The following is a 22,298-nucleotide window of genomic DNA, read 5'->3' on the forward strand; positions in this document are numbered from 1 at the left end:
GTGACCCAGGCTGGGTTTTTCGTGGTTACCATTCTATGTCAAAACAGCGTATTCTTTAAAGGGTAGATATCTGTGTTAGTAAAACCGTTAGCTCATATTGACCGATAACTTCCGGGGCTGTTGAACGCAACTGACGTCAGACAAATGGCGGACGTTGTAAACAGAGCCAGCAGCTTCTCGGGGGCCAGAGTGAAACATCTCTTTTTAAGATGAACAGCATAGAGTGTGAGCGACTAGACAGTCTGGAGGGGTGGGTGGCCGTTAAAAGCAACATATTTGAGGAAGATGAGGCGTTTAAACTGGGCTTCATCGTACAGTGGAACGTCATCGAGTGCAAGTTCGCCGTCACCTGCCACAACCGGACGTTACAGCGGCAGAAGCGCAAATCCGAGCCTGCCGCCGACGACCCTCAGATGAGCTGGGCAGGACTCTTCTCCGTCAGCGATCTGAAGCACGTCCACCAGCAGTTCACCTGCGTGGCCGACGTCCTGGGAGGCTGCTTCCCGGATTTGACGGAGTTTGAAGAGGGTAACATTTGGGACTTGCTTTTCCTGAGTAGGAGATCAGGTCCAGACAATGACGACGAGAGGGACTATGACACCCCGTGTAGGAAACTCGAGAAGTATTTCAGCACCGCTATTGACCTCTGCGGACGGAAGATTGTTCTCGACACCTTGTTCGCACAGGATGACCGAGATGTTGAGGAGTACTTTGAGAATTTACAGGAGTTCAAAAAGAAGAGCTTGCAGGAGGAGATGTCAAGGGCCAAGGGTCACCTGAGACAGGTGAGGCGTAGAGGTGGGCGGATTGATCTAATATCGATACCAGCGCGATAGGCCTGAGACTTTTTCTGTTCCCTAAGTGCAGTATGTTGCCTACTGGATTGTGTTAAATAAATGTGTTTTAGAGGCAGGCACATTTACATTCCAGGTCTCCAGAAAATCAGTTTCCAAACACGTTGTGTTAACTAATTAATGTGGAAAGCAGAAATCACAGTGATTTAGTGGTCATTAAAATGTGTTCAGAATGTGTAAATTAATGATGAATCAATCAGTAATCATGGCACACTGCTCTCCCCTTTGTAATCTACATTTTATAGGGTAAAAGTATTGGCATTGGTATCGGCAACACTGGCCCTGTATCTGCTTGGTGCCCCACCTCTGATAGGAGAAGTCTTACAACACCTTAGATGCACTTAAAAACATGATTCCCTGAAGTATGAGAAAAGACTGCATGCTCTCTAATCCCAAGAAGTTTAAAGGTCTAGTCTGCCATATTAGCACCTCTCAGTTGTGGTGTGGGCCTAAATCAGGTCTACCATGACACAGCAAACCACAGCTGCTGTTCCAGCCAAGGCTCTAGATGTTGCAACAACACCAGCACTGGTCTTTGTTTGCTCTTGTTTGCTGCTTTAACCTGCAACCTGACCCTTTAGCTCTGTTTAGTTTGTTTCACATGCAAATGGAAGTAAAAGCAGTAAAATGACAGCCAATAGACCAATGAGGCATTTGAAGAGCAAAATACGTCAGCTGGACATTGAAGCAGAAATCTAGTTCCATTTGAGATCCACTGGAGATCGCTGGAATGCATGCCTCCAAGCTTATCATGTCCTTTTATCAAAATAATGTGGTCTGAGTTATGGTAGTTGAGTTTTTACATGCCCACACTGTACCTGTTTCCACAGGCATCATGATGTAGCTCGCTGAGCTGAAAATGTGCTTGTTGTGCTGGTTTGTTTCCTTACACAGATGTAAGGTTCTGATCAAGAATTGGTAACAGAAACAATGAGCAAGTGGACCTGTAAGAAAAACTGTTGATGGCACCGCTACAAGTAGATTAAATGTATCAGAATCTGTACTCAGTGTCGGTATTATGTCTACATAAACCACTGTTACGGATCTGCTGTATATGATACCTTTATGAAATCATATCCAGCTTTTGCTTATGCTGTCTCAGATGCAGGCTTGTGTTGCTGTGTTGATTGTTTTTGATATCTAAAGCAAACATGTTCCCTTTGTATGCTGGAAGATGTCAGGGCATAGATAACTCTTGATTTTCCAACTATTTACATATTTTGAATCCAAGCGATTTAACATTTTCTTAACCAAAAAGACGTCTCAGTTCCAAATATTTCATCACTATTTTCATCACTCTCACATAAAATGTTTTTTAAGACCTGAATTTGTTTGACTTCAGTGGTCAACATCGGAGAACCGGGTCCAAGAATCCCTGTGGTGTTCAACCACCAACCTCATCTTGAAGTGTCTTCACAAGTCTACCTTCAGCCCACCCAAGTTGTATTCTGAAAGGCCTAGTTATCGACTCTTATGTTAGCCGGCACGGATTGGATTGGTTCATTCTGAGTATGAAAAGTCATACAGAGCAAAACTAAGCTGTGGGCTCAGGGTAAACCCGGATCATGGTGTTTATGTTTTTTCATCTTCACAGCTGCTACAAAGTCACAGCGGTGCTGACAGGATGGTCGTGCTGCTCAGCATCTATGAGGAAGAAGACGAGGCCTACCAGGACCTGGCGACTGTCGCCACAACTTTCTTCCAGTACCTGCTGCAGCCTTTCAGGGACATGAGAGAGCTGGCCTGCCTTTACAAGATGGACATCCTTGTAAATACACACGTTGTTAGAATGTTGTACACGATAACATGCAGGGGATGCACTTAGTGTTGATATCAGAAAGTTAAGATTTTGATGAAAATGAAAAGGGAGGATTATGGTACATGTTTAATGTAAAGTGTTCTTTGACAGTGGAAAAAATGCTTTAAAGTGTTTTTTTACTATACTGTGCAAAAGTCTTGAGCCAACCCCTCATTTCTTTATATTTTGCTAGGAAAATGTGAAATAGGTGCAGTGATTTATCAAAACAGGCAGGTTAGCACTGTTGCCGCACAGCAAGAAGGTCCTGAGTTCAATTCCACCATCAGCCCGGGGTCTTTCTGTGTGGAGTTTACATGTTCTCCCCATGTTTGCGTGGGTTTCCTTGCGTGGGATAGGTTAATTGATTAATCTAAATTGCCCATAGGTGTGAATGCAGGAGTGAATGTGAGCGCGAATGGTTGTCTGTCTCTGTGTGTTAGAGTGGCGACCTGTCCACTGACACCTGTCCCGCCCTATGACAGCTGGGATAGGCTCCAGCACCCCCCCCGCATTTGTGATTTATCAAAACATATAAACATATCTAAAAATACAGTATGTGAGGCAAAATTGACTTTCAAGCTTGTTAGAATTGTACAAAGTTTAATCAACACAGCCTGAACACTCTCGTAGTTTTTTTAAGTAGCCTTCAGGAATAGTTCTCCAGGCTTCTTGAAGGACATTGAAAACTTTTCTTTGGATGTTGGCTGCCTTTTGTTCTGTTCTCTGTCAAGCTGATCCCGCACTGCTTCAGTAAAGTTCAGGTCCAGGCTCCGGGGAGGCCAGTCTGTGACTGATGGTGTTTTATTATGGTTCTCTATCCAGGTATACTTTTACTGCACTCGCAGTGTGTTTGGGATCATTGTTATGATGAAAAAGGAAGGCGTTGCCAACTAGGCGCTTTCTTGATAACATGGACCAAAATGTGATGGTACTTTTCTGTGTTCATAATTCCATTATTTTTAACACCACCCCTGAATGAAACGTAGCCCCGAACCATGACGGAGCCTCCACCGTGTTTTACAGATGACTGTAAACACTCACCGACAGTGATTTGAACCAAAAATGTCAAATTTGGGTTCATCACTCCATAAGATCTGTTGTCAGTGATTTGTCAGTCTAGTTCTTATGTAATTTGGCACACCTCAGCCTTTTCTTCTTGTTTCCCTTTCTTAAGAATTGCTTCTTTACTTCGTTGACCAGTAGATGGATCAACTAAAACATCACAAGGATCTCTCAGGTCCTGTGTCAGGACTTTCCTGGATGTATTCCTGTTTCTTAAAGACATGACTTCCACATGCTGTTTACCTGCTGTCGACAGATTTTAGACCTGCCACTTCTTTTGTCCTCCACTTACCCAGTCTTTTAAGGACACACTGTACATGATGCTGAGCTGCTGCTAAGTCTTCAGCTAATAGCACAATGAATAAAATGTTTTTTACTAAGTTGTCTCTTCTGTGTAAACACTGGTCCATGCTTCAGTAATTCATGTGTCATTGTTAGGTGTTCTCTAAGTCTGACTCCTTGGAAGCAAAATATAAATAAATGAGAGGTGGCTCTAGACTTTTGCACAGCACTGACCTATATGTCCTTTAGTGATCACATAAAGGTCTTTTTCACTCTTAACTGGTTCATTTGTTATTGCTGAGCCACACACAGCACTCATGAATAGACTGACCTGTTGCATCACTATGTCTAATGTGGTTCTCAAACTCTGTGATGTAGGTGAAAGAACATTATTTTTTTTAAGGGAATTTTTAGCCTTTATTTTGATAGGACCGTAAAGAGTATCAGGAAATTAGGGAGAAAGCAAGGGGAATGAGATGTAAAAAGTAAGCGTGGTGTAGGGAAAATATTTATGTCCACTTAGAGGGAAAAGAGAGGTCAGAATTTGTTTTTACACTCATCCAAATATGAATAAAGCTCCCATGAATGCACAGTTAATACATGCTTCTTATGGACACGTAAGCCCTTGAGTAAAGACCGTTTTGCTTGCTGTGGTTGTCTGCAGAAGTCTTTGGAGTTTGAGGAATTGGGTCCTAAGAGAATTGCAGCTCTGGAAAAGGAGGCGGAGGAGTGGAGAAAGAAAGCAGAGGATGCAGTCGCCTCGATTCAGGACATCACTGTCACCTACTTTGCACAGACTTCAAAGGCTCTGGCTGGTATAAGTCGCTGTGTTTATATCTGTGTGGATGTTTCGGTTAATTATGAAATGTGTGAATGATCAAAACCTCCAAAAAAGATTGTTTTCAGAGGAAATGGTTTTAAAAGAAAAGCCTATATGATTACGCTATGGGATTCATTTCACACTTGTAAGGAAACAATTATAACCTTTATATATACATGACGGCTCCTTGTGCACATTTCCAGGTATGGTGAAACAGATGGAAGAGGATAAGTGTCGTTTTGGACCCGCTGCCTGGGCGTCAGCGGCTCCCAGGCTGGAGAAACTCCGCTTCCTATTGGCCAAAGAAACCCTGCAGCACATGAGAGCCACCGAGATGTGCCTCAGCCGCAAGAAAGACAGCATCAAGGAGAGGGTGCGTGTCCATTTTATCTTTCTTTCTTTCTTTTTTTCATTAGTATCAGCTGCTTTTCCAGTGGTTCTGTAATTACTCAGCACATTCGGTAACATCTCACTAGAGTGTGGCGCAGTTGTAAGGCTTTAGTTATCATTCATGTCTTTATTTCCGTGCCAAGGCCAACGCTGCTTTTGTAGTGGTTGTAAGTCAGTAGAGATGTGACACGGTGCCTACTCACTCTCATGTATCATTCACTTGGTATTCCAGTCTGATGTGAGTCTGTGGCTGCTCTGTTCCTTTTGATCTATTTATAAAGCTTCTCTGAAAACATAGAGAATCCCCTCAATACACCCCCATCCCAAACACAAAAAACCCCCCTGCATGCATGAATAAGTGAGTGTGTCTGGGTGCATATATGCATGCTCAAAATGTGCCAGCTACACACAAATGTGTGACTGCACCGGGAGGATGTTTCTCATGTCAGGATCACAGCATTTTTGGGATGGTACGGCACCGGATCACTTGCTGCTTCACGGGGGTCATGCTGTGCGTTTGAGCTCTTGAAAAGAGCAAAGAGAACAACCGCAACACCTTTACCTTCACACGGCTGCATTCCCATCCCATTAAGCTTTTTAAATAATAAAAGAAAAAGTCAGGTTTGAGGACGCTGGCGTCATCTGTCACTGTGAAATCAACCCCAGCCTTTACATCTGCAGCTGTGTGCGAGTGTTCGTAACGAGATCAGCGAGCTACACCTACGCAAACTCTTGCGCTGGTGGCAACAGAGCTCGGTGACTCTTTAGAGCGTGCCAGCGTGCCTGCGGATATCCCAGATGTTTGCGCGAGTGTACCGCTTCAGTCTCTGTGGCAGCTGTGTCATATTGCAGCAGTGTGTGTATTTGTGTTCGACATAATTAAGAGCATTTTAAGGCTGTCTTTTGAATGCAAAAGCTCATGCACATGCTGCAGGTAGCTGCTGGTTTCAGCTCATTTCATCACAGCATGAAAGCTTGCAGAGATTAAACTGTCTTCAGATAGGCTGTCCATCACAAATGCTTTATTCTTTTTTATGCCAGATTTATCTTCTGGGTGTGTGTGTGTGTGTGTGTGTGTGGGGGGTGGGGGGGGGGGGGGGGGGGGGGGTTGCCAGTAGCGTGGCTGAAAGCAAAGCCCATTTTGATCATAATGTTCAATGACAAATAGCGAGCTGTCAAAAAGTAGCACTTGCCTCACAAAGTATTCACTGTATGCATACAAACGACTGATGTTTTTTTTGTTTTTTTTCCACAAACGACCGTTATGATCCTTTTAAAGGGGCTGATGTAACATTTTTCTGTCGTTGCCTTGCAGCTGGAGAACCTCTCTGTGAGAGCCCAAGGCCAGAGGGCCGATTTAAGGTCTGCGTTTGAGGACGGCCAGAAGCAGGACACTGTGGACCAGCTGGAACTGCAGTTCTACGAAACCCAGCTAGAACTCTACGACGCCAAGTTTGAAATCCTGAAAAATGAAGAGCAGCTCCTGGTGGCTCAGATAGACACCCTGAGACGACAGATTAAAGGTATCCTCAGATTTACATAGCTGTGCTGTACAGCACATTTATTTTGGGTATGTATACACGTGTTGTGCAAAAGTCTTGAGCCTCCATGGAGCCAGACTTTCTTGTTTTTGAAGCAGTCTTGAGCAATAGTTCCCCAGGCTTTCTGAAGGTCTTTTAACCTCCTAGGACCTGGCGTCCACATATGTGGACATCACATTTTGGGTCATCTAGACCAAAATACTAAATTTTGCTCTACAAGGGCCTGATATCCACTCACAAGGACTTTATACTGCCACTGTACTATCGAAATTTTAAACAAATATATTCATATGTGGATGTAATTTTTCTCAGAAACAAAAAACAGGTCAAAAGAAAAATTTTTACATTCATCGGGTCCCAATATGCCCAAATATCAAAGAGAAATTAAAAATGCATGCCATGGAAGAGTTCGGGTCTTAGGAGGTTAAAGGTTTTCTTTGGTTATTGGCTGTTTTTCACTCATTTTCAGTCCAGTCCTTGTACCCGATCATTTTCAGAACTTTTTGTGTTTGTTTCTTTGTTTGCCTGCTAAGCCACTTAATTTTCTGAATGAATAATTCAATAATAATGAATAATTCCATCTTTAAAAAGGCACCTGATAAATGGTCTGATTCTTATATAGTACTTGTCTACTCTCCCCGAGCGCTCAAAGAGCTTTATACGACATGTCTCATTGAACCTTTAAGTGAGATTTAAAGGTCCTCGAGGATATTCCATAGATTTTAGATGGAAGTATACTAATGCTAATAATGGCCTTTTGTTTTAAAAGCTCCACATTAAATACTAGCTTTACCAGCTGTGCAATTTTCCTCCAACTTCCTGAAAATGTTGCAAACCTCGTTGGTATTTTTCCTTATTTCATTTGGTGAACTGGCCCTTAAAAGCCATTTGTTTTCATGCATGAAGTGTTTATGATCGTCTTTTATTGTGTGTCTCTAATATTTCTCAATATTCTAAACGCATCTTACGATATATCCCAACACTACAATTCTCACAGCGCTGATTCAGCACCCTTCAGACTCTGTGTTAGTTATGATTAAAATGACACATTACACAATGCCCCCCTCCCTGCTGCATTATAATGTGTTGGATTGTCAGCCAGTGTGTTGTGGACAAGAGGTGCCTTCTGGGAAATGCTGTATTTTGTTCGTGTAAATATTTCTCTAATTGTTCCTCGCGGGAGGTGGCATGTTTGCTTCCAAGGTGCATGTGTGTGCATCTTGCCATCTGTGTCTGTGGTGACTGTGGCTGCGGGCATATTTACCTTTACAGCTCTCAGGTGTAGTTTCCTAGCTAAGAAGCAGCAGCGCGCCCTCTGCTATTTGTTATTGGTGAAAAAAAAAGTTGGAGGACTGAGGAAGATGTGATGTTCTGCAAATAAGGAGAAAGCTACTGCAATGCAAATAATGTAATTAGTGCAGTTGCCAAGGAGACCCAGAATGTTTCATAAGCAGCTGAGGAGATGCTTGTATAATTTAGCAGTAGTTTTACCAACATTAAGCAGCTTACTCTTAATCAGATGTAAGTTTACCATCTAAACAGGAAGTAAACAGGTTTCTTAACTGCATGTAAGCTGCATAACTACAGTTGGCACAAAAGTAACCCTGGCACTACCTGTGACAACTTCCTGTGCTGCTCGTGAGCAGTGGGCATGACACTGGTTAAGTTATGCTGTCTGATGGGACGCGACAGCTGACGTACGGCTCGAGAGGATGCCATATAAACAGAAGACATGTAGGAGTGACAGGGCTGCGTTTATGTTTCAGAGCTGAAGGAGGAGGTGGTGTACTATGATGTGTGCGAGGATCCCGAGGAGCTGCAGAGCATGGTCCACACAGGTATTCATCAAGCAGACCCTCCAGCTGTCAGTCAGCTCAAAAGACGCCTACAGACCCTGGAAACCAAGAGGGGCAACATCTGTGCCCGCCGAGCTTACCTGCGTAACAAAAAGGTGTGTGTGAGTGCTGCTGACTTGAAATCATTTCATATTCTTTGGTCCTTTAAAAAAAAAAAAAAAAAAAAGTTGTATTTTTCAAGCATTTTGGGGGTTTTTGTCCAAGGAAAAATGTATTGATCCTTCAAAAGCACATCTCCGCCTGCCTCGTGTCCCCAAATGCTGAGTTTTTAAAATGTTTTTACTACATTGGTTTATTTTTAGCTGACATAGTAATTGAAGCACTTGGCATGTTTTCCTCTTTTTGTTGGCTGCTTGCTTATTTGATAAAAAAAAAAAGTATTACTCAGAGCAAAAAAATGGCAAAGGCAGCCTGGTTAAAGACTCTCGATAGTTACTTCCAGTAATCCACAGGTAGGGAATGCAGTTAAAAAAAAAAAACAAGGACATTGGAAAATTACAAATAAAGGCCTCCTAATAAAATCCGGATGTGTTGCAGTTGCATTTTCTCAAAGTTTTTTAACTGTTTGCTCAGACAGTCGCTAATTTCTGACAGCCTAAAATGTATTTTCAAGCGATTAAGTAATATGTTTTGTGTCTCTCTTTAGGATCAGTGCACGGATGCACATGAGCAGAAGCACCTGGCGGCAAAACAGAGCTCCATAGTCTTCAACCAGCATCACCAGGTCCACCTGGTAAGTGAGCCGGGTTGATGGAGCCGCAAATGAAAGCCGCTGTTTCTCTCCTGTGCCTCTCAGTGTCTCCCTCTGTTGTCTGCAGAAACGAGAGAAGAAGAAGGAGGAGGAGCAGAGGAGGAAAGAGTGGGTGGACAAGGAGCGGGAGAAGACTCTGAGCCGATTACGATCCTTCAGAGAGGTCAGGCGCTCTCACTCGTTCTGCACTGCCTTCGCCTGCAGCTCTCTCCGAGTTAATAAAACCCAGGGGGATGCTGCATCGTACCCTCTTAATGCAATAGTTCACCTCAAAAATAAAAGCTCAGTTATTAGCCACTCGACCCCTCGCATCGGAGGAAGTCCTGATGACAGCGCGCTGTGGACGGGCTTGTTAGTAATGAGCTGTCTTACACCAGAGCTTCAAACTGTGCGTGGACGACTGCTCTCTGTTGGCTTATAACTTCAGTGACCCAGTGACATTTTCAGTGTGACAGTCAGACTCTGTTTTAACTTTAAATACAAATATAACTAATGACATTTCCATCAGCTTCTCCTTTACAGTGTGCTGATTGCTAAAAAAGACTTAGACCCTACCTTAAAGTAGCATGTTAGCAATGCCATTGTCAACACCTAATCAAGAACGGCATTAGTATTCAGCTGAAGTAACCTCAGTGCTGCTAGAATAGCTACGAGCCCAGGAAGAGAGCCCTGCATCAGTAATAATGACTGGGTAATGATGATGACTACATCATTTGGCGGCACAGTGGTGCAGTGGTTGGCGTTGCGTCGCCTCACAGCGAGAAAAAAGCAGAGCGGGCGATTAAGGATTCAAACCTCCCGGGGTTATCCGTCTTCATCCAGCAGTCCAAAGACATGCATGTTAGATTAACTGATGATTCTAAATCGGTAGATGCAGCGCTCATGTGCACAGGATGAAGTGCTGCATGAATATGTATGAAAAAGAAGATGGAGGCTTGTAGTTTAAAGCACTTTGAGTGGTCAGAAACTACAAGAAATCATTCCATTAATTCATGTGTCTGAATGAATGGTCCTGCTTATTTAAGACAAAACATTAACGCTCTCTTGGTATTTTTTTTTTTAATGCCTCCGTAGTGTAGTGGTTAACAAATGTGCATGGTTAGCAAAAGGTTGCTGGCTCAGTTCCAGGTGGAGACTCAAATCCCATTTGTGGTTGCGTCAGGGCATCATGGCAACAAGACGTAGCAATGATGTTGGATCTCGGTGGTCAAAGGTCACTACGAAACAAGTTTTTGGCCCCAGGAAATTCTCTCTCTGCAACACACACAGAAAGTCCAACACTGTGATGTCGTGCCACCTGCACGAAAATACACCCACAAGATTTCAGGCAGCTGATTCATGTGTTTAAAATCACTCCCTTGTGTCCTCTTGTTCATGAGCGTCTACATGCTCTGCTCACTATTGACAGTATATCTGTATATTCCATAGTGAGCAGGAAAATCAAAACAATTATTAAGCATTTCAGTCGAAACTGGTGCTTTTTAAGCCAGTAGCCTTTGTACTGAGTAGCCTTTGTGGTGAGACTATTTTGTTTAAACCAGGGGTGTCATCATAAGGCCCGAGGGCCAGAATCGTCCTGCCAAAGACTGCAATGTGGCCCATTGGACAGCTTTGGAAAATATGAAAGAGAGCTAACTAATAAACTAATAAAGACCTCCACCGTAGCCATTTATACAGACACTAAGGTAAATAAGAAATAGATGAATCTATCTGCTAAGAAAATCTGTAATTAAAAAAAAAAAACATTCAGTCAATTAACAAAAAATGTTATAATCACAGGACAGTTTGCACTAACAGATGAGTTTGACATCCCTGATTTAAACGATCAGCTTTTACATCCGTGTTTAACTGTGCGGGGCTTTGATGCACATCTGTCATCACTTTTTTTAATCTCATGTAGTCGCTGTGCCTGTTTAAAACAAAACATTAATGCATGAGCTTCAGCTAATGATGTTTTTTTTTCTTCTTTTTTTTCCAGAGGCGACCGGGCCAGTACATCCTGAAAGCGCCCCAGTCCAGGCCTTCGCCGTCTTCTCCAGAAAGCCTGTGCCCCTCGCAGCCGATGTCCATCATCAGCCTCAGCCCCGCTCCCGCTTCTGAAGGACCCCCTCCCTCCATCCGACCCGCACCAAGGCGCAAGAAACCAGCCAAAAAGCAGCAGCTGAAAGACATCCCTGTCCAAATCTACGCTGCGCCGCCTCCTCCCACGGCCATCCCACCTCCCCCAACAGCCCCACCCCCTCCTCCTCCTCCTCCGCCACCACCACCACCACCTCCGCCACTGCTGCCTCCCCCCGAGTGTCGCCCTCATCAGAGGATGCCCCGATGCCTCTGAGTGACAAAGAGGGCCCTCCTTTTCCAGCCAAGAACACGCTCAAACAAAATATAGGTGAGGGTGAAATACGTGCAGTATCGTTCAGATCTTCATGTCCAACAAAACCAATGAAGAATAAAAGAATGGAGCAGGATACGTGATTTTTGTTTGGCTGCTGGGAAGGTTGTGTGTGTGTGTGTGTGTGTGTGTGTGTGTGTGTGTGTGTGTCTGCACATAGTGTTCTGTCCTAAATTCCCAACTTCTCCCACAGGGGCAGAGGAGGCATTTTACCTTCAGTAGTGGTCCTGCTTATGTACGCTCTCTGCTCCAGGGAGACAGTAACGTCCAGCAGAGCTTCATTTTTATGAGCTCATGTGAAATGGAGCACATTCAAAGAAAACTGTTTCAATAATGTTTCATACAGCGGGCTAAGAACTGGGAAGAACCAGCTCATCAGCAGTGTAGCTTCTTCTTCTTCTTCACTTGAATACTTTTTCTCCTTTAACTTTGGTATTTTTGTAGGAACCATGGACGAAGTGTTGGCTTCACTACAGCGTGGACAGATTAAGCTTCGAAAGGTCCCCGCGGCCAGCACGCCGAGCCCCACTGGGGATGCAAGGAGCAGTCTGATGTCTGCCATCCGACAGGGAGTCACCCTGAAGAAGGTGAGATGTTGATCGGTTAGCTTACTGCAGAACGATTGCATCACCGCATGTGTCACTTGGTAAAAATATGATGACATTTCCCGAACAGAAAAGTCACACTGAGTGATTTAGACAGCTCGTAACCATTACATAGAAAGCCAGTGCTCTCTGGATAAACTAAGTTGGTTATTCACCTGTGGAAAAATAGCCAGTGTGGCTCAGTTTGTGTCAACCCCCCCCTCCAAAAAAAACCCCCTTCCAAATGTCAAATATCAGTCCTTACTAAAGAATTAATCTGCATGTGAAAATGCTACCTAACAAATGCACAATTTATTTGTGTTTGTGTAATCTGCGATCATCGGTGTTTAGGTAAATGTGACACGTTTTAAGGAGTTTCATTTTCACTAAGGACCATCGGTAGTTTTGCTGAGCTGTTTGCTGTGGACGCGGATCACATGAATTAAACCTTGTTTGTTCTCAGTGTACAATATTTGTTTTCACTGACCGACTATTAATGGCGAGGAACACATTCATGAGGTAGTTAAGCTATAGGAGCTGTCACAAAAAGCCGTTCACATCCTAATTTTTTAAAGAAGGAGACATGCTGTATGGAAACTTCACGAGTGCACTCTTGTGCACAGCAAACAGCTCCCCCATGTGGATTCGTTTTTAGTGCAGCAAAGGAGTGAATTATTGAACAGTGCTAATAAATTTAAAATGGGGTATTTTGCTTCTAATTTTAAACAAATGGTCGATGAAGCTGTTCACAGGTTGTGCGTGTAAATTCCTTTTTTATTTTATGAGAATGCAGACGTCTCCTTTACAAGCCCAGAATGTTGATTCTGTGGATGTGGACGATGTTACCCAAGTGACCTCTTCAGCCAGCGCTTCAACCACCGCAAACCCTACAATGCAGATCAACAGAATCAGCTTTCACAAGTATACATCGTGGCTCAAGAGTTGGGAGTTCGCCTTGTAATCGGAAGGTTGCCGGTTCGAGCCCCGGCTTCGACAGTCTCGGTCATTGTGTCCTTGGGCAAGACACTTCACCCGTTGCCTACTGGTGGTGGTCAGAGGGCCCGGTGGGTCCGGCAGCCTCGCCTCTGTCAGTGCGCCCCAGGGTGGCTGTGGCTACAATGTAGCTTGCCATCACCAGTGTGTGAATGTGTGTGTGAATGGGTGGATGACTGGTTGTGTAAAGCGCTTTGGGGTCCTTAGGGACTAGTAAAAGCGCTGTACAAATACAGGCCATTTTACATGCAACATACTTTAGGCTCTTCCCTTATTTCCCGAGGAGCCACCACAGCGGATGGAGCCACATATTTGATTTGGCACAGATTTGACACCACACGCCCTTCCTGATGCAATCCTTCCATTTATCCAGGCTTGGGTCCAGCACAGGGAGTACACTCGCTTGTGACCCCCTGAGGCTGGATCTGTGTCTCCTTCTGGTCTCGACCCAGGGATCTTTCACATATTAGACAAATGTGCTAAACTGCTGCACCATGGAGCCACAGTTATGCATATGTAAAAACTTATGTTATAACAGACTAGAATACATTTAGCTGTTCTAGTTCCAGGGTCGGGTGTTATCCCAACAGGGTCATTGCTATGTAGCTCTCTACTATAATGTTAGTACTGATTACAGATTTCACAGCAGGCGGTAACTTAAAATGTGAACTGTATTTCTTTGCCGTTGCATAGGTGGTTCCTGCACGAGGAGAAGTCCCGAGCGGCGGAGACAACGAGCTTGAGCGCAGCATCAAGGCCGCCATGATGAGGATGAAGAAGGTAGCGGCTGATTCGGACGAGGACGACAGAGGGGACGAAGAGGGACGCAGTGCAGACTGGGATAGCTGAGAATGCGTGCGCACTCGCGCCGATGAAGCTGCTGTCTTACGTTAGCCCCGCTCCGTCTTCCTCACAGTTACGAGCTTCAGCTCATCGTTGCCAATTTTCCATCCGAAAACAAGAAAAAAAAAGCTGCTTCTTTGACAAGAACAGGATTACGCCTCCTCAGACTTCAACGTTGCAGTTTGTTGAAGTTGTTGCACATTTAATCCCTTTTGTGTGTGTATGTGCGTGTGCTTTTGTTTTGTTTTTAAAGTAGCCCTGAAACGGTGTAATACATCCAACACTGCAACTAACCAGCGAGCGGCAGAATCAGGACTTAGTCTCCTCTAAAACACTTTCCAATTTTCAGAAATCCCAGTGAGAGCGAATGAGCCGCTTTGTTTTTAACGCTCCTCTAATGATTGAATTTCTCCCAAATCTGTGCCCGAAGGCCTTTTGTGACAGTGTCACACAGCAGGGGGGGGAGTGGGGTGGGAGTGGGGTGGGAGCTTGTGCTGCGGGCGGTGAAGACAACACTACGCAAATTGTCGTTTCGCTCGCACCGCCCGGTCTGATCTCATCATTTTGAATGTAATTAAATTTGAACAATTGTTTATTTAACCTAACCCCAGTAAGGCTACAGCCACGCGAAGGCAGCGCTGTTAATTATTCACAGCCTGCGTGTCTGAAGTCTTTGTCGTTGTTTGCGTTGCAGGCCGTCTCACGCTGACCGCTATTTTCCCCTTCTCGTGTCAGAATTTTGGGAACGCTTTAGGATTAATCAAAGGGCACTTTCGAAATGAAATACAGAGACAAATTGAGAATATTAGGCTTTAATTTAACTAATGGATTAAAAAAAAGTTCCGTAATTAATTACACATCCCAATCTGTAATCACTGTGTGATCTAAAGAAAAGGAAAAAGGGGGAAAGGTTCCTGTTGATTAAGGCAAAATGACCTTTCAACCTGTGACAGCGCATTGCTTTAGTTTGGGGGTTTTTCCCTCCTCAATCTTTACAAGTGTTCCTTACCTGAACCTGTCAAACAGTTAAACTGTGTGATAGCAGCATTAAATGCTTTACAGGATGAATTTATTTCTAGTTTTATGAGTTAATGATGTTTGAGACAGATACCTGCACTGCTGTGTTTTAATAATAAACTAAGAGACATCAGGTCGTCATCGAACGTTGGCGTTCCTTTTTTCCCCCCTCACTTTCATTCACATACATTCATCTGAGCTCTTTGCCACTTGCTTTGCTCACGCTGTCCCCCGATCTCCAAAGGGTTACCTGTGCCCGGGCCCTCGTTCTTTAAAAAAGTCACATCAGACCTGCACCGGTGAACCCCCGGCGAGTGGGCTTTGGTGGATGAAGCCCACAGCGATGAGTCACAAAGTAATATCCATCCTGGCAGCCCTCGCTCTCACACATCTGTCTCCTGCAGTGACAGCTCAGACATCCCCAGCCAGCTGTGATTGAGTTTATTCAGCTCTGTGTACTTAAGAGAAGCGGCCGTTTTTGCGGCGCTGCTGTCAGTCTCTGTGTGCAATCTGTTGGCAACATCCACGCGATTCAGGTGGAAGACGGGTCACGCACCTCGGGGTGGGAGGGAAGGCGCACACGGGGGTATTTAGACGAACACCTCCATCCAGCATAAACAGAAATTTCAGCAGCCTGTTACTATGGCAACAAGAAGTGTCAGCGGTAGTGGCCTGCAGTGCCATATCGCTCTCTTGCTCTCTCTCTCGCTCACATGTACAGAGCAGCATAGTCTCTTAATGATGTTTCACCAACTCGCCCACTCGTCACCAGTCACACAATGAGAGCTGAGAGTCAGACAGCGATGAACAGCAGAGAGAACGAGAGGCCGTTTCTGCTCTACCAGTATCGATCGGCAGTGAGGCTGAAAGTTGAGCAGAAGTACATTTTTTTTTTCACCTTTCACCTTTATTTATTTTTTTAAATTGGTATTTAAGCCCTAATTGTGTGTAATGAGATCCAGAGTTGAAACTTTAAAGCAGTGCTGACATTTAGCAGATCATTATCAGTATGCGTGTCAGATATATGGTCATAATGGCAAAAATAATCAAAATGGTGACCTGCTGGTGGCGCCAGACAAAAAGACAGAAGGGTGACTTAGGTTCATCCTAAAGTGGTCATGAATACCTGCCCAGATTTCCTAATTTCATGGCGGTCCATTGAGTAGTTTGTTACTCTGGCTGACAGTGTTCAGGTGTTCAGTAAGGCTGCAAACAGTCTGGGAACCCATCTGTTGACCTCGAGGACATTCATGTGTATTCATGTGACAATAATTAAAAAAAAATAAAAATAATAATGGTTCATAAAATTAGTAAAACAGTTAAAAATGTTCACCACACCATTTTTTTTGGTTTAACTTAAGATACATTCACTGGCCACTTTGTTAGGCACACCTGTTCAAATGCTCATTATTACAAATACTGTATCTAATTGGCCAGTCGCATGGTTCAAAGCCATGGCTCAAAGCCTTTAGACATCCAGACATGGCCAGGACAGCCTGGTGAAGTTCACACTGAGCCTCAGAATGAAGAAGAAAGTGACTTTGAAAGTAGCACTCTTGTTCGGCCATCTCTCGGGTTTACAGAGGATGGTGTGAAAAAAAGACAAAGTGCTGAAATCATGAGCGACAGTTCCCTTGGCGAAAATGCCTCATTGATGTCCGAGGTTGGAGGAGAATGGACAGACTGCTTTGAGCTAATAGGAAAGCAGCAGGACCTCAAATAAACACTCACCACTACGCAGAAGAGCTTCTCTGAGTGCACAAGACATCAAAGCTTGAAGCAGATGAGCTACAGCAGCTGAAGACCACAATGGGTGCAACAACCACCAGCTGAGAACAGAAACTGAGGCTACAATTCACACAGGGTCACTAAAACTGGATGACAGGAAATGGAAAAAAAAAAAAAAGTTGCTTGGTCCGATGAGTGTCGATTTCTGCAGCAGAATTCACATGGAGCCCCAATTTAACAAATGCTGCCTCGTATCAGTGGGTCAGGCTGGTGCTGTAAATCCCTCAGTACCAGATAAGCATTGTGTACCCATCTTCTGATGGCTACTTCTAGCAGCATAATGTGCCACATCAACAAGCACAAATCATCTCAAACTGTTTTTTTGAACAAAACAATGAGTTTACTGTGCCCGAATGGCCTCCAAAGTCACCAGATCTTGCTCCAGTAGAGCACCGTTGGGATGTTGTGGAACATTATGGATGTGCAGCCGACAAATCTGCGCAACTGTGTGATGGTGTCAACTCAATATGCAGCAAAATATCTGAGGAATGTTTCCAGTACCTTGTTGAATCTGTTCCATGAAGAATGAAGTCCGTTTTGAAGGTCCAACCTGGTACTAGGAAAGTGCATTGAATAACGTGTCTGTGCTGTTAACTATCATTTACAGTGTTTCCACAGCTGTCTGAACTTTACTAAACTCAGAACCAAAAACAATTCTAAAAATGAGGAGTCTCCACATTAGAGTCACTCATTTAAATAATTTCACTGTATGTTGTTATTCAGTTGTAAGAGTTTTCTCTTTTTTGAATCACTCTAGATCAAATGTCTTTGGATTCTGCACTGTTGGCTGCACAAAAGACAACTTTTCAAAACGTCACAGATTGGACTTCTTTTTCCTTTTATACTTCATATAATAAACAAAGTGATTCATCAAAATAGAGTAATTTGCAGTGAAAATCATAGCTGCAGTCCTACAGCAGTTAATTTCCAATTGACTGAATTAATTGGTCAATTATCCCATCATTTGGTGCTTAAACTGTGTATTGATTAATTTTCCCCTTGTAAACCAGCTGATCTCTGAAGGTGAAAACAAATTAGACTCTAAGAGGGAATCCAGTTTCCAAGGGTCTGTTTTTTTGTTTTTTTAAATCAACCAAGTAAAACTGGTACATCCCTCAGTCCATCATTCACACAGTTATTTACACAAGAAAAATAAAAGTCAGTAGGATTAAGTTGCCAAGGCAACGTGTCCTCTGATCCACTACTGCAGTTATTTTCTCTGAGCTCAGAGGATGTTTAAGGTGTTTTCCATCAGTCCTCAAACCAGCTTTTATCTTTATGTGCTTTATTTGTTCTAACCTCAGAAATTGATACATCATTGACTGATTGAATCCCACCTCATCTGCTTTGCTTATGCGTGGATTACAGCTATATTTAGTGGTATGTAAATCGTGCGGTGGCGGAGCTTCTGTGCTTGACGGGTTTCAGCTCTGGCACTGTAGGTTCATTCCACCTCCTCTGTGCTTCTCGTCCAGAAAAAATGCCTCAAGACTTTTAAAATGTCAGGCAGCGTGTTTGTAAGCTTTTTTTTTTTTTTAAGTTTCCTACACAGAACCCACAGCACTAATATGCAGCTAAGTAGGTATTAGGGAAACCTCCCATCCTCTCTCTGTGGAGCCCTTTCCAAAAATGTATCCCCCTACAGAAAAGACACTAACTCAGCAGTGTAATTAAACTAAATTTTACCAATTGTCAGTTCTATTGTACAATATTGAACAGGAATCACAAAAGTGCACAAGAGGCATCGGTTCAAAAGGAAGGATCATACATTGTGTAATCCAGATTCAGGTGAGTTACAAACAGGAGGGCAAAACAGAAAGAGAAAAAAGCAGAAAAAAAAAAATCCCTTCATTCGATATCTCAACTTTAAGACAAGATCAAAACAGTGATGAAAAATAAAGACTTAGTATTACAGAGTAAATATGTCACTACAACATGTGCCTTTGATTTCAAATGGAGCAAGTTTCGACATGGACTTCCTCGAAGCAGCTGTGGCGCCATCCTGAAAACCTGACTTCTTTAATAGGTTATCGTACACCCGTGGACACACTAGGTTAAGGTTGATTTACTTCTTACGTTCTAGAAACGCTAGTTGTAGAGAGGCACCAAAAATAAATAAATGCATAAAACATCCCCCCCTTGCAAAAAACGAAACAAAACAAAATTTTGACAGGTTTTTAGTGAAAAGCCCCATGCCATCTAAAGTGAAGTACACTTTCACATCATCCACCCATCGAGCAGCACCGAGTCCCCTCACCCAAAAATAACCACCACCATAACAAAAACCGAGTGTGTAGGAAGCACATCGAGAGCCTCTGAGACGTCTTTGTTCTGCAAATGAGCAATACTACTGCGCGCACACACAAAGTCCTTTAAACACTACACTCATGGCTATACGGGGTTCCCAATATTATTCTGGATGTTCTGGAAGGAAAGCTCCCGGGAAAAGTAAGTGTTTTCCTTCTTTAATCCAATCAAAAAAGTGTTTACATAAAAGAGTTGATAAAGTCAGCTGAAGGCTCTTATTTTTATTTTATTTATTTATTTTTAAACGTGGCTTTCATCATTTACGCTTCTCATCTCATTAAAGTCCTCGGGGTGTGCATGCTTGTCTCCGTTTTCATCTGAGTTTATTAGCAAGAATTTTAATGTATCTTCAGGTTTTCTCAACAAAAAAGAAAAAAAAAAAGAAAAAAAGAAAGTTGTTATTATGGTGATGGTCATGGATTGGCCAGTTCTCCTCACCAGGTAGGTTTAAGCTCACCTGGAGGCACTTTGTGTCACGGCCATTTATCACATATGTGCATATAATCTAATAAGTACAAACTGTCTTCGAACACACCTGAGATAGAAGAGAGGCAACAGCGAGGACAGCCTGTACAAAGATTTCATCTCTAATTCTCGAGCGGGACACAAAGATTAACACCAATTATTACTTGAGTGATGCTGAGCAGCATTGTCTCTGTTGTTCGTTTTAGCCCTTTAAGTCCCCTCTTCTACTCTAAGCTCAGACTTCCTTGTGCAGAAGTGCTGCCTTCAGGAAAAAAAAACAAAACAGAAGAAAGACAGATGGACAGAATCTAAGAACCCACCACCGGCTTTTTAAACCTGTTTTCCCCCACAGAAACGGTTAAGTAAGCTCAAAGTGTGACTCTTGATTTAGTTTTGCAATGCCAGCACACGAAATCGAGCCATTTGGTGGAGTGCACTGGCCTTCCTCCCTCCTTTTAGTCTGCCAGTCTCTCTCTCCCTCTCTCAAAAACATCTCTTTCTCACAAGGTAGTGTTTATTAGAAGCCAAAGCTGAATTGTCTGTGTGGACGTCACCTTGGGGGAATAGGTGCCACACAGTTTCTGCCCTGTAGTGAATCCTTCGTACCTGACCTCCGACCCTTTTAGCTCAGTGCTACTTTTCCTCAGTTATCAGCACCCAGCTTAGAGAGCCCCTGCCTGAACTCTTGCAGCTCATCTAGCTTTCCATCTAGAACATTCATCAACTTCTTCAGCTCGATCTTCATGTTTCCTTGCTTTTGTCGGCTGTCGTTTATGTCCAGTTGAAGACCCTCTATTCTCCCCTCCAGCTCCTTGTTTCTTGTCTCTGCAGCCTGTGAAAAGATGTCGGGGAAAACATTAACATTAATGTTAACATTTGATGTATCAGAACAGCTGGTTTGTTGTGTGTGTTTGAGCAGAAATGAGCAAGAGCTTTTCACTTGCAGTAACAAACAAAAGCCTTCCCATGTTACATGTGCAGGTACAGTTACACAAAGAAAGAGATCCACTTGCTGTAGGTTGGGACAAAGTGATGGGAAAACATATTTATGTGAAAGACACGTGTTTGCATGTGTGAATGGGACATGAAAGTGAATCTTTCAGACTAACAGGCAACACGAGTGACACATTAATAATGCTGAAGATAGCAATGAAGGGAGGGGTTTAAAATAGGAGTGCTAAAAGGGTGTTGCGCCTGCATGACTATGTTCCAGCTGACTCCTGAAACCTGATCTCCATGAGGGCTGTCATCTTTAAATAGAGGGCAGCCGTAACCACAAACACAGGGGTAGAATAGGTAGACTTATTTAAATTGTTTTTTTTAAAGCATAAACTCTGCACCAGCAAAGAGAATTTTTTTACAGCATTTCTGTCTAAATGGAGTCAGCTTCAGCTTTAGGCTCCATAGATGGACAAAAGGTATTGGAGAAACCCCATCGTCTATGCCTCTTCTCAGTTTGGATAACTGGTTAGATAAACTCCGGTTTGAGCCATTTTTGTTGTCTTTCACCCAGCTGGCTGCTGCAGAGACAAACCATGCCGTCGAGCGTTGTAAAGCACAAGAACTTCAGGCATGCCACTGTTGGTTTTATTCATCACTCCATGCCCAGATTGAAATGGCAGCACATGCACTGACAGCTTGGACGATAAAAATCCCGATCTGAGTCAGTCAGCACAGGGCGACATGAGCGTCAGTATCAATGCAGCTCATGTCAGACTTGGCACTAACAGGACACACGGTGATCCAAAGAGCCTGGCTCTTCTGGTTCTACAGAAAGTCTGATATTATTCAGCGAGGAGTCAGCTTTGAAGAACAGGTGCCCTTTGTTACAAAGAAGACGTGAGGTTTCTCACAGGCACAACCCACACACCTACAGAAATGTTATAAGAGCTGATCATTAAAGCTTTGAGCAGAGCCCTCAAACTACTTCAGCTGTTTTTATAGCAAAAACAGATCAAATCTGCACCAGCAGGAAACTAATAAGCTGTGACAGAGACATATCTCTGTTCCACTGAAGAGGAAAAAAAAAAGAAAAAGAACCCTTTTCAAAGAGGCAATAATCCTCTCTGCGTTGTACTGGGGACAGACCTTTATTATTAGATACAGTAACGACGACAATGTGCGTTAGTGAGACACGTGATAGGAATGTTGTGTCACCAGCCCTCAGGCAGAATGATGAATAGCAACTCTTATTGTCTACCTCCATCTGAAAGCGCTGCTTACGCCTCAGAGCCTGAGTGTTAGCTCGCTGTGATAGCCATCGTGTCCTCACGTGTGTGTTAGGTCTAGACAGCTCTCAGCCTGGTCTCTGTACTCTGCAGTAAATCACACCTGAGGGGGGGGTAAAAAGTAGGGCTTGTGCCGGGTGCTTTTGAACGTACCTGCAGTTTCGAAGTGATGCTCTCACACTCCGACATGAGCTGAGGGATTATCTCTGCCTGCTTCCTCAAGTTCTCCAGCTCCTGGGAATAATGTTAATAATAAAAAATGTAAAATCCAGCGATTCCGATGTCAGATTGTTCCTAAGACCCTGACTAAGTTATTTAGCTAAAGGA

At 43.5% G+C, this 22,298-nt stretch overlaps 2 protein-coding genes across 4 annotated transcripts in view; one reads left to right on the forward strand and one right to left on the reverse strand.

Annotated features, from left to right (window-relative positions):
- The first annotated feature begins 83 nt into the window (after positions 1-83).
- whamm (WASP homolog associated with actin, golgi membranes and microtubules) lies at positions 84-15,324 on the forward strand. Its single transcript, XM_025909049.1, has 14 exons — positions 84-785; positions 2,197-2,333; positions 2,394-2,406; positions 2,449-2,622; positions 4,661-4,811; positions 5,020-5,189; positions 6,522-6,729; positions 8,514-8,698; positions 9,250-9,336; positions 9,422-9,517; positions 11,333-11,681; positions 12,000-12,006; positions 12,093-12,333; positions 14,017-15,324. Exons 1-14 carry the CDS (start codon positions 210-212, stop codon positions 14,170-14,172), a joined length of 2,550 nt encoding a protein of 849 aa, XP_025764834.1. The 5' UTR covers positions 84-209; the 3' UTR covers positions 14,173-15,324.
- Positions 15,325-18,719: 3,395 nt separating this feature from the next.
- Positions 18,720-22,298, reverse strand: part of homer2 (homer scaffold protein 2) — a 31,920-nt gene continuing 28,341 nt past the window's right edge. For all 3 annotated transcript variants that reach the window (XM_003458193.5, XM_005463182.4, XM_005463183.4), the window contains exons 8-9: positions 22,125-22,205; positions 18,720-20,575 (exon numbers count right to left, since the gene is read on the reverse strand). In XM_003458193.5, the coding sequence (XP_003458241.1) occupies positions 20,387-20,575; positions 22,125-22,205 (270 nt within the window). In that variant the 3' untranslated portion in view covers positions 18,720-20,386. The remainder of the gene's footprint in view (positions 20,576-22,124; positions 22,206-22,298) is intronic.

Source organism: Oreochromis niloticus, linkage group LG1 (assembly GCF_001858045.2).
Source record: "Oreochromis niloticus isolate F11D_XX linkage group LG1, O_niloticus_UMD_NMBU, whole genome shotgun sequence".
Taxonomy (NCBI): domain Eukaryota; kingdom Metazoa; phylum Chordata; class Actinopteri; order Cichliformes; family Cichlidae; genus Oreochromis; species Oreochromis niloticus.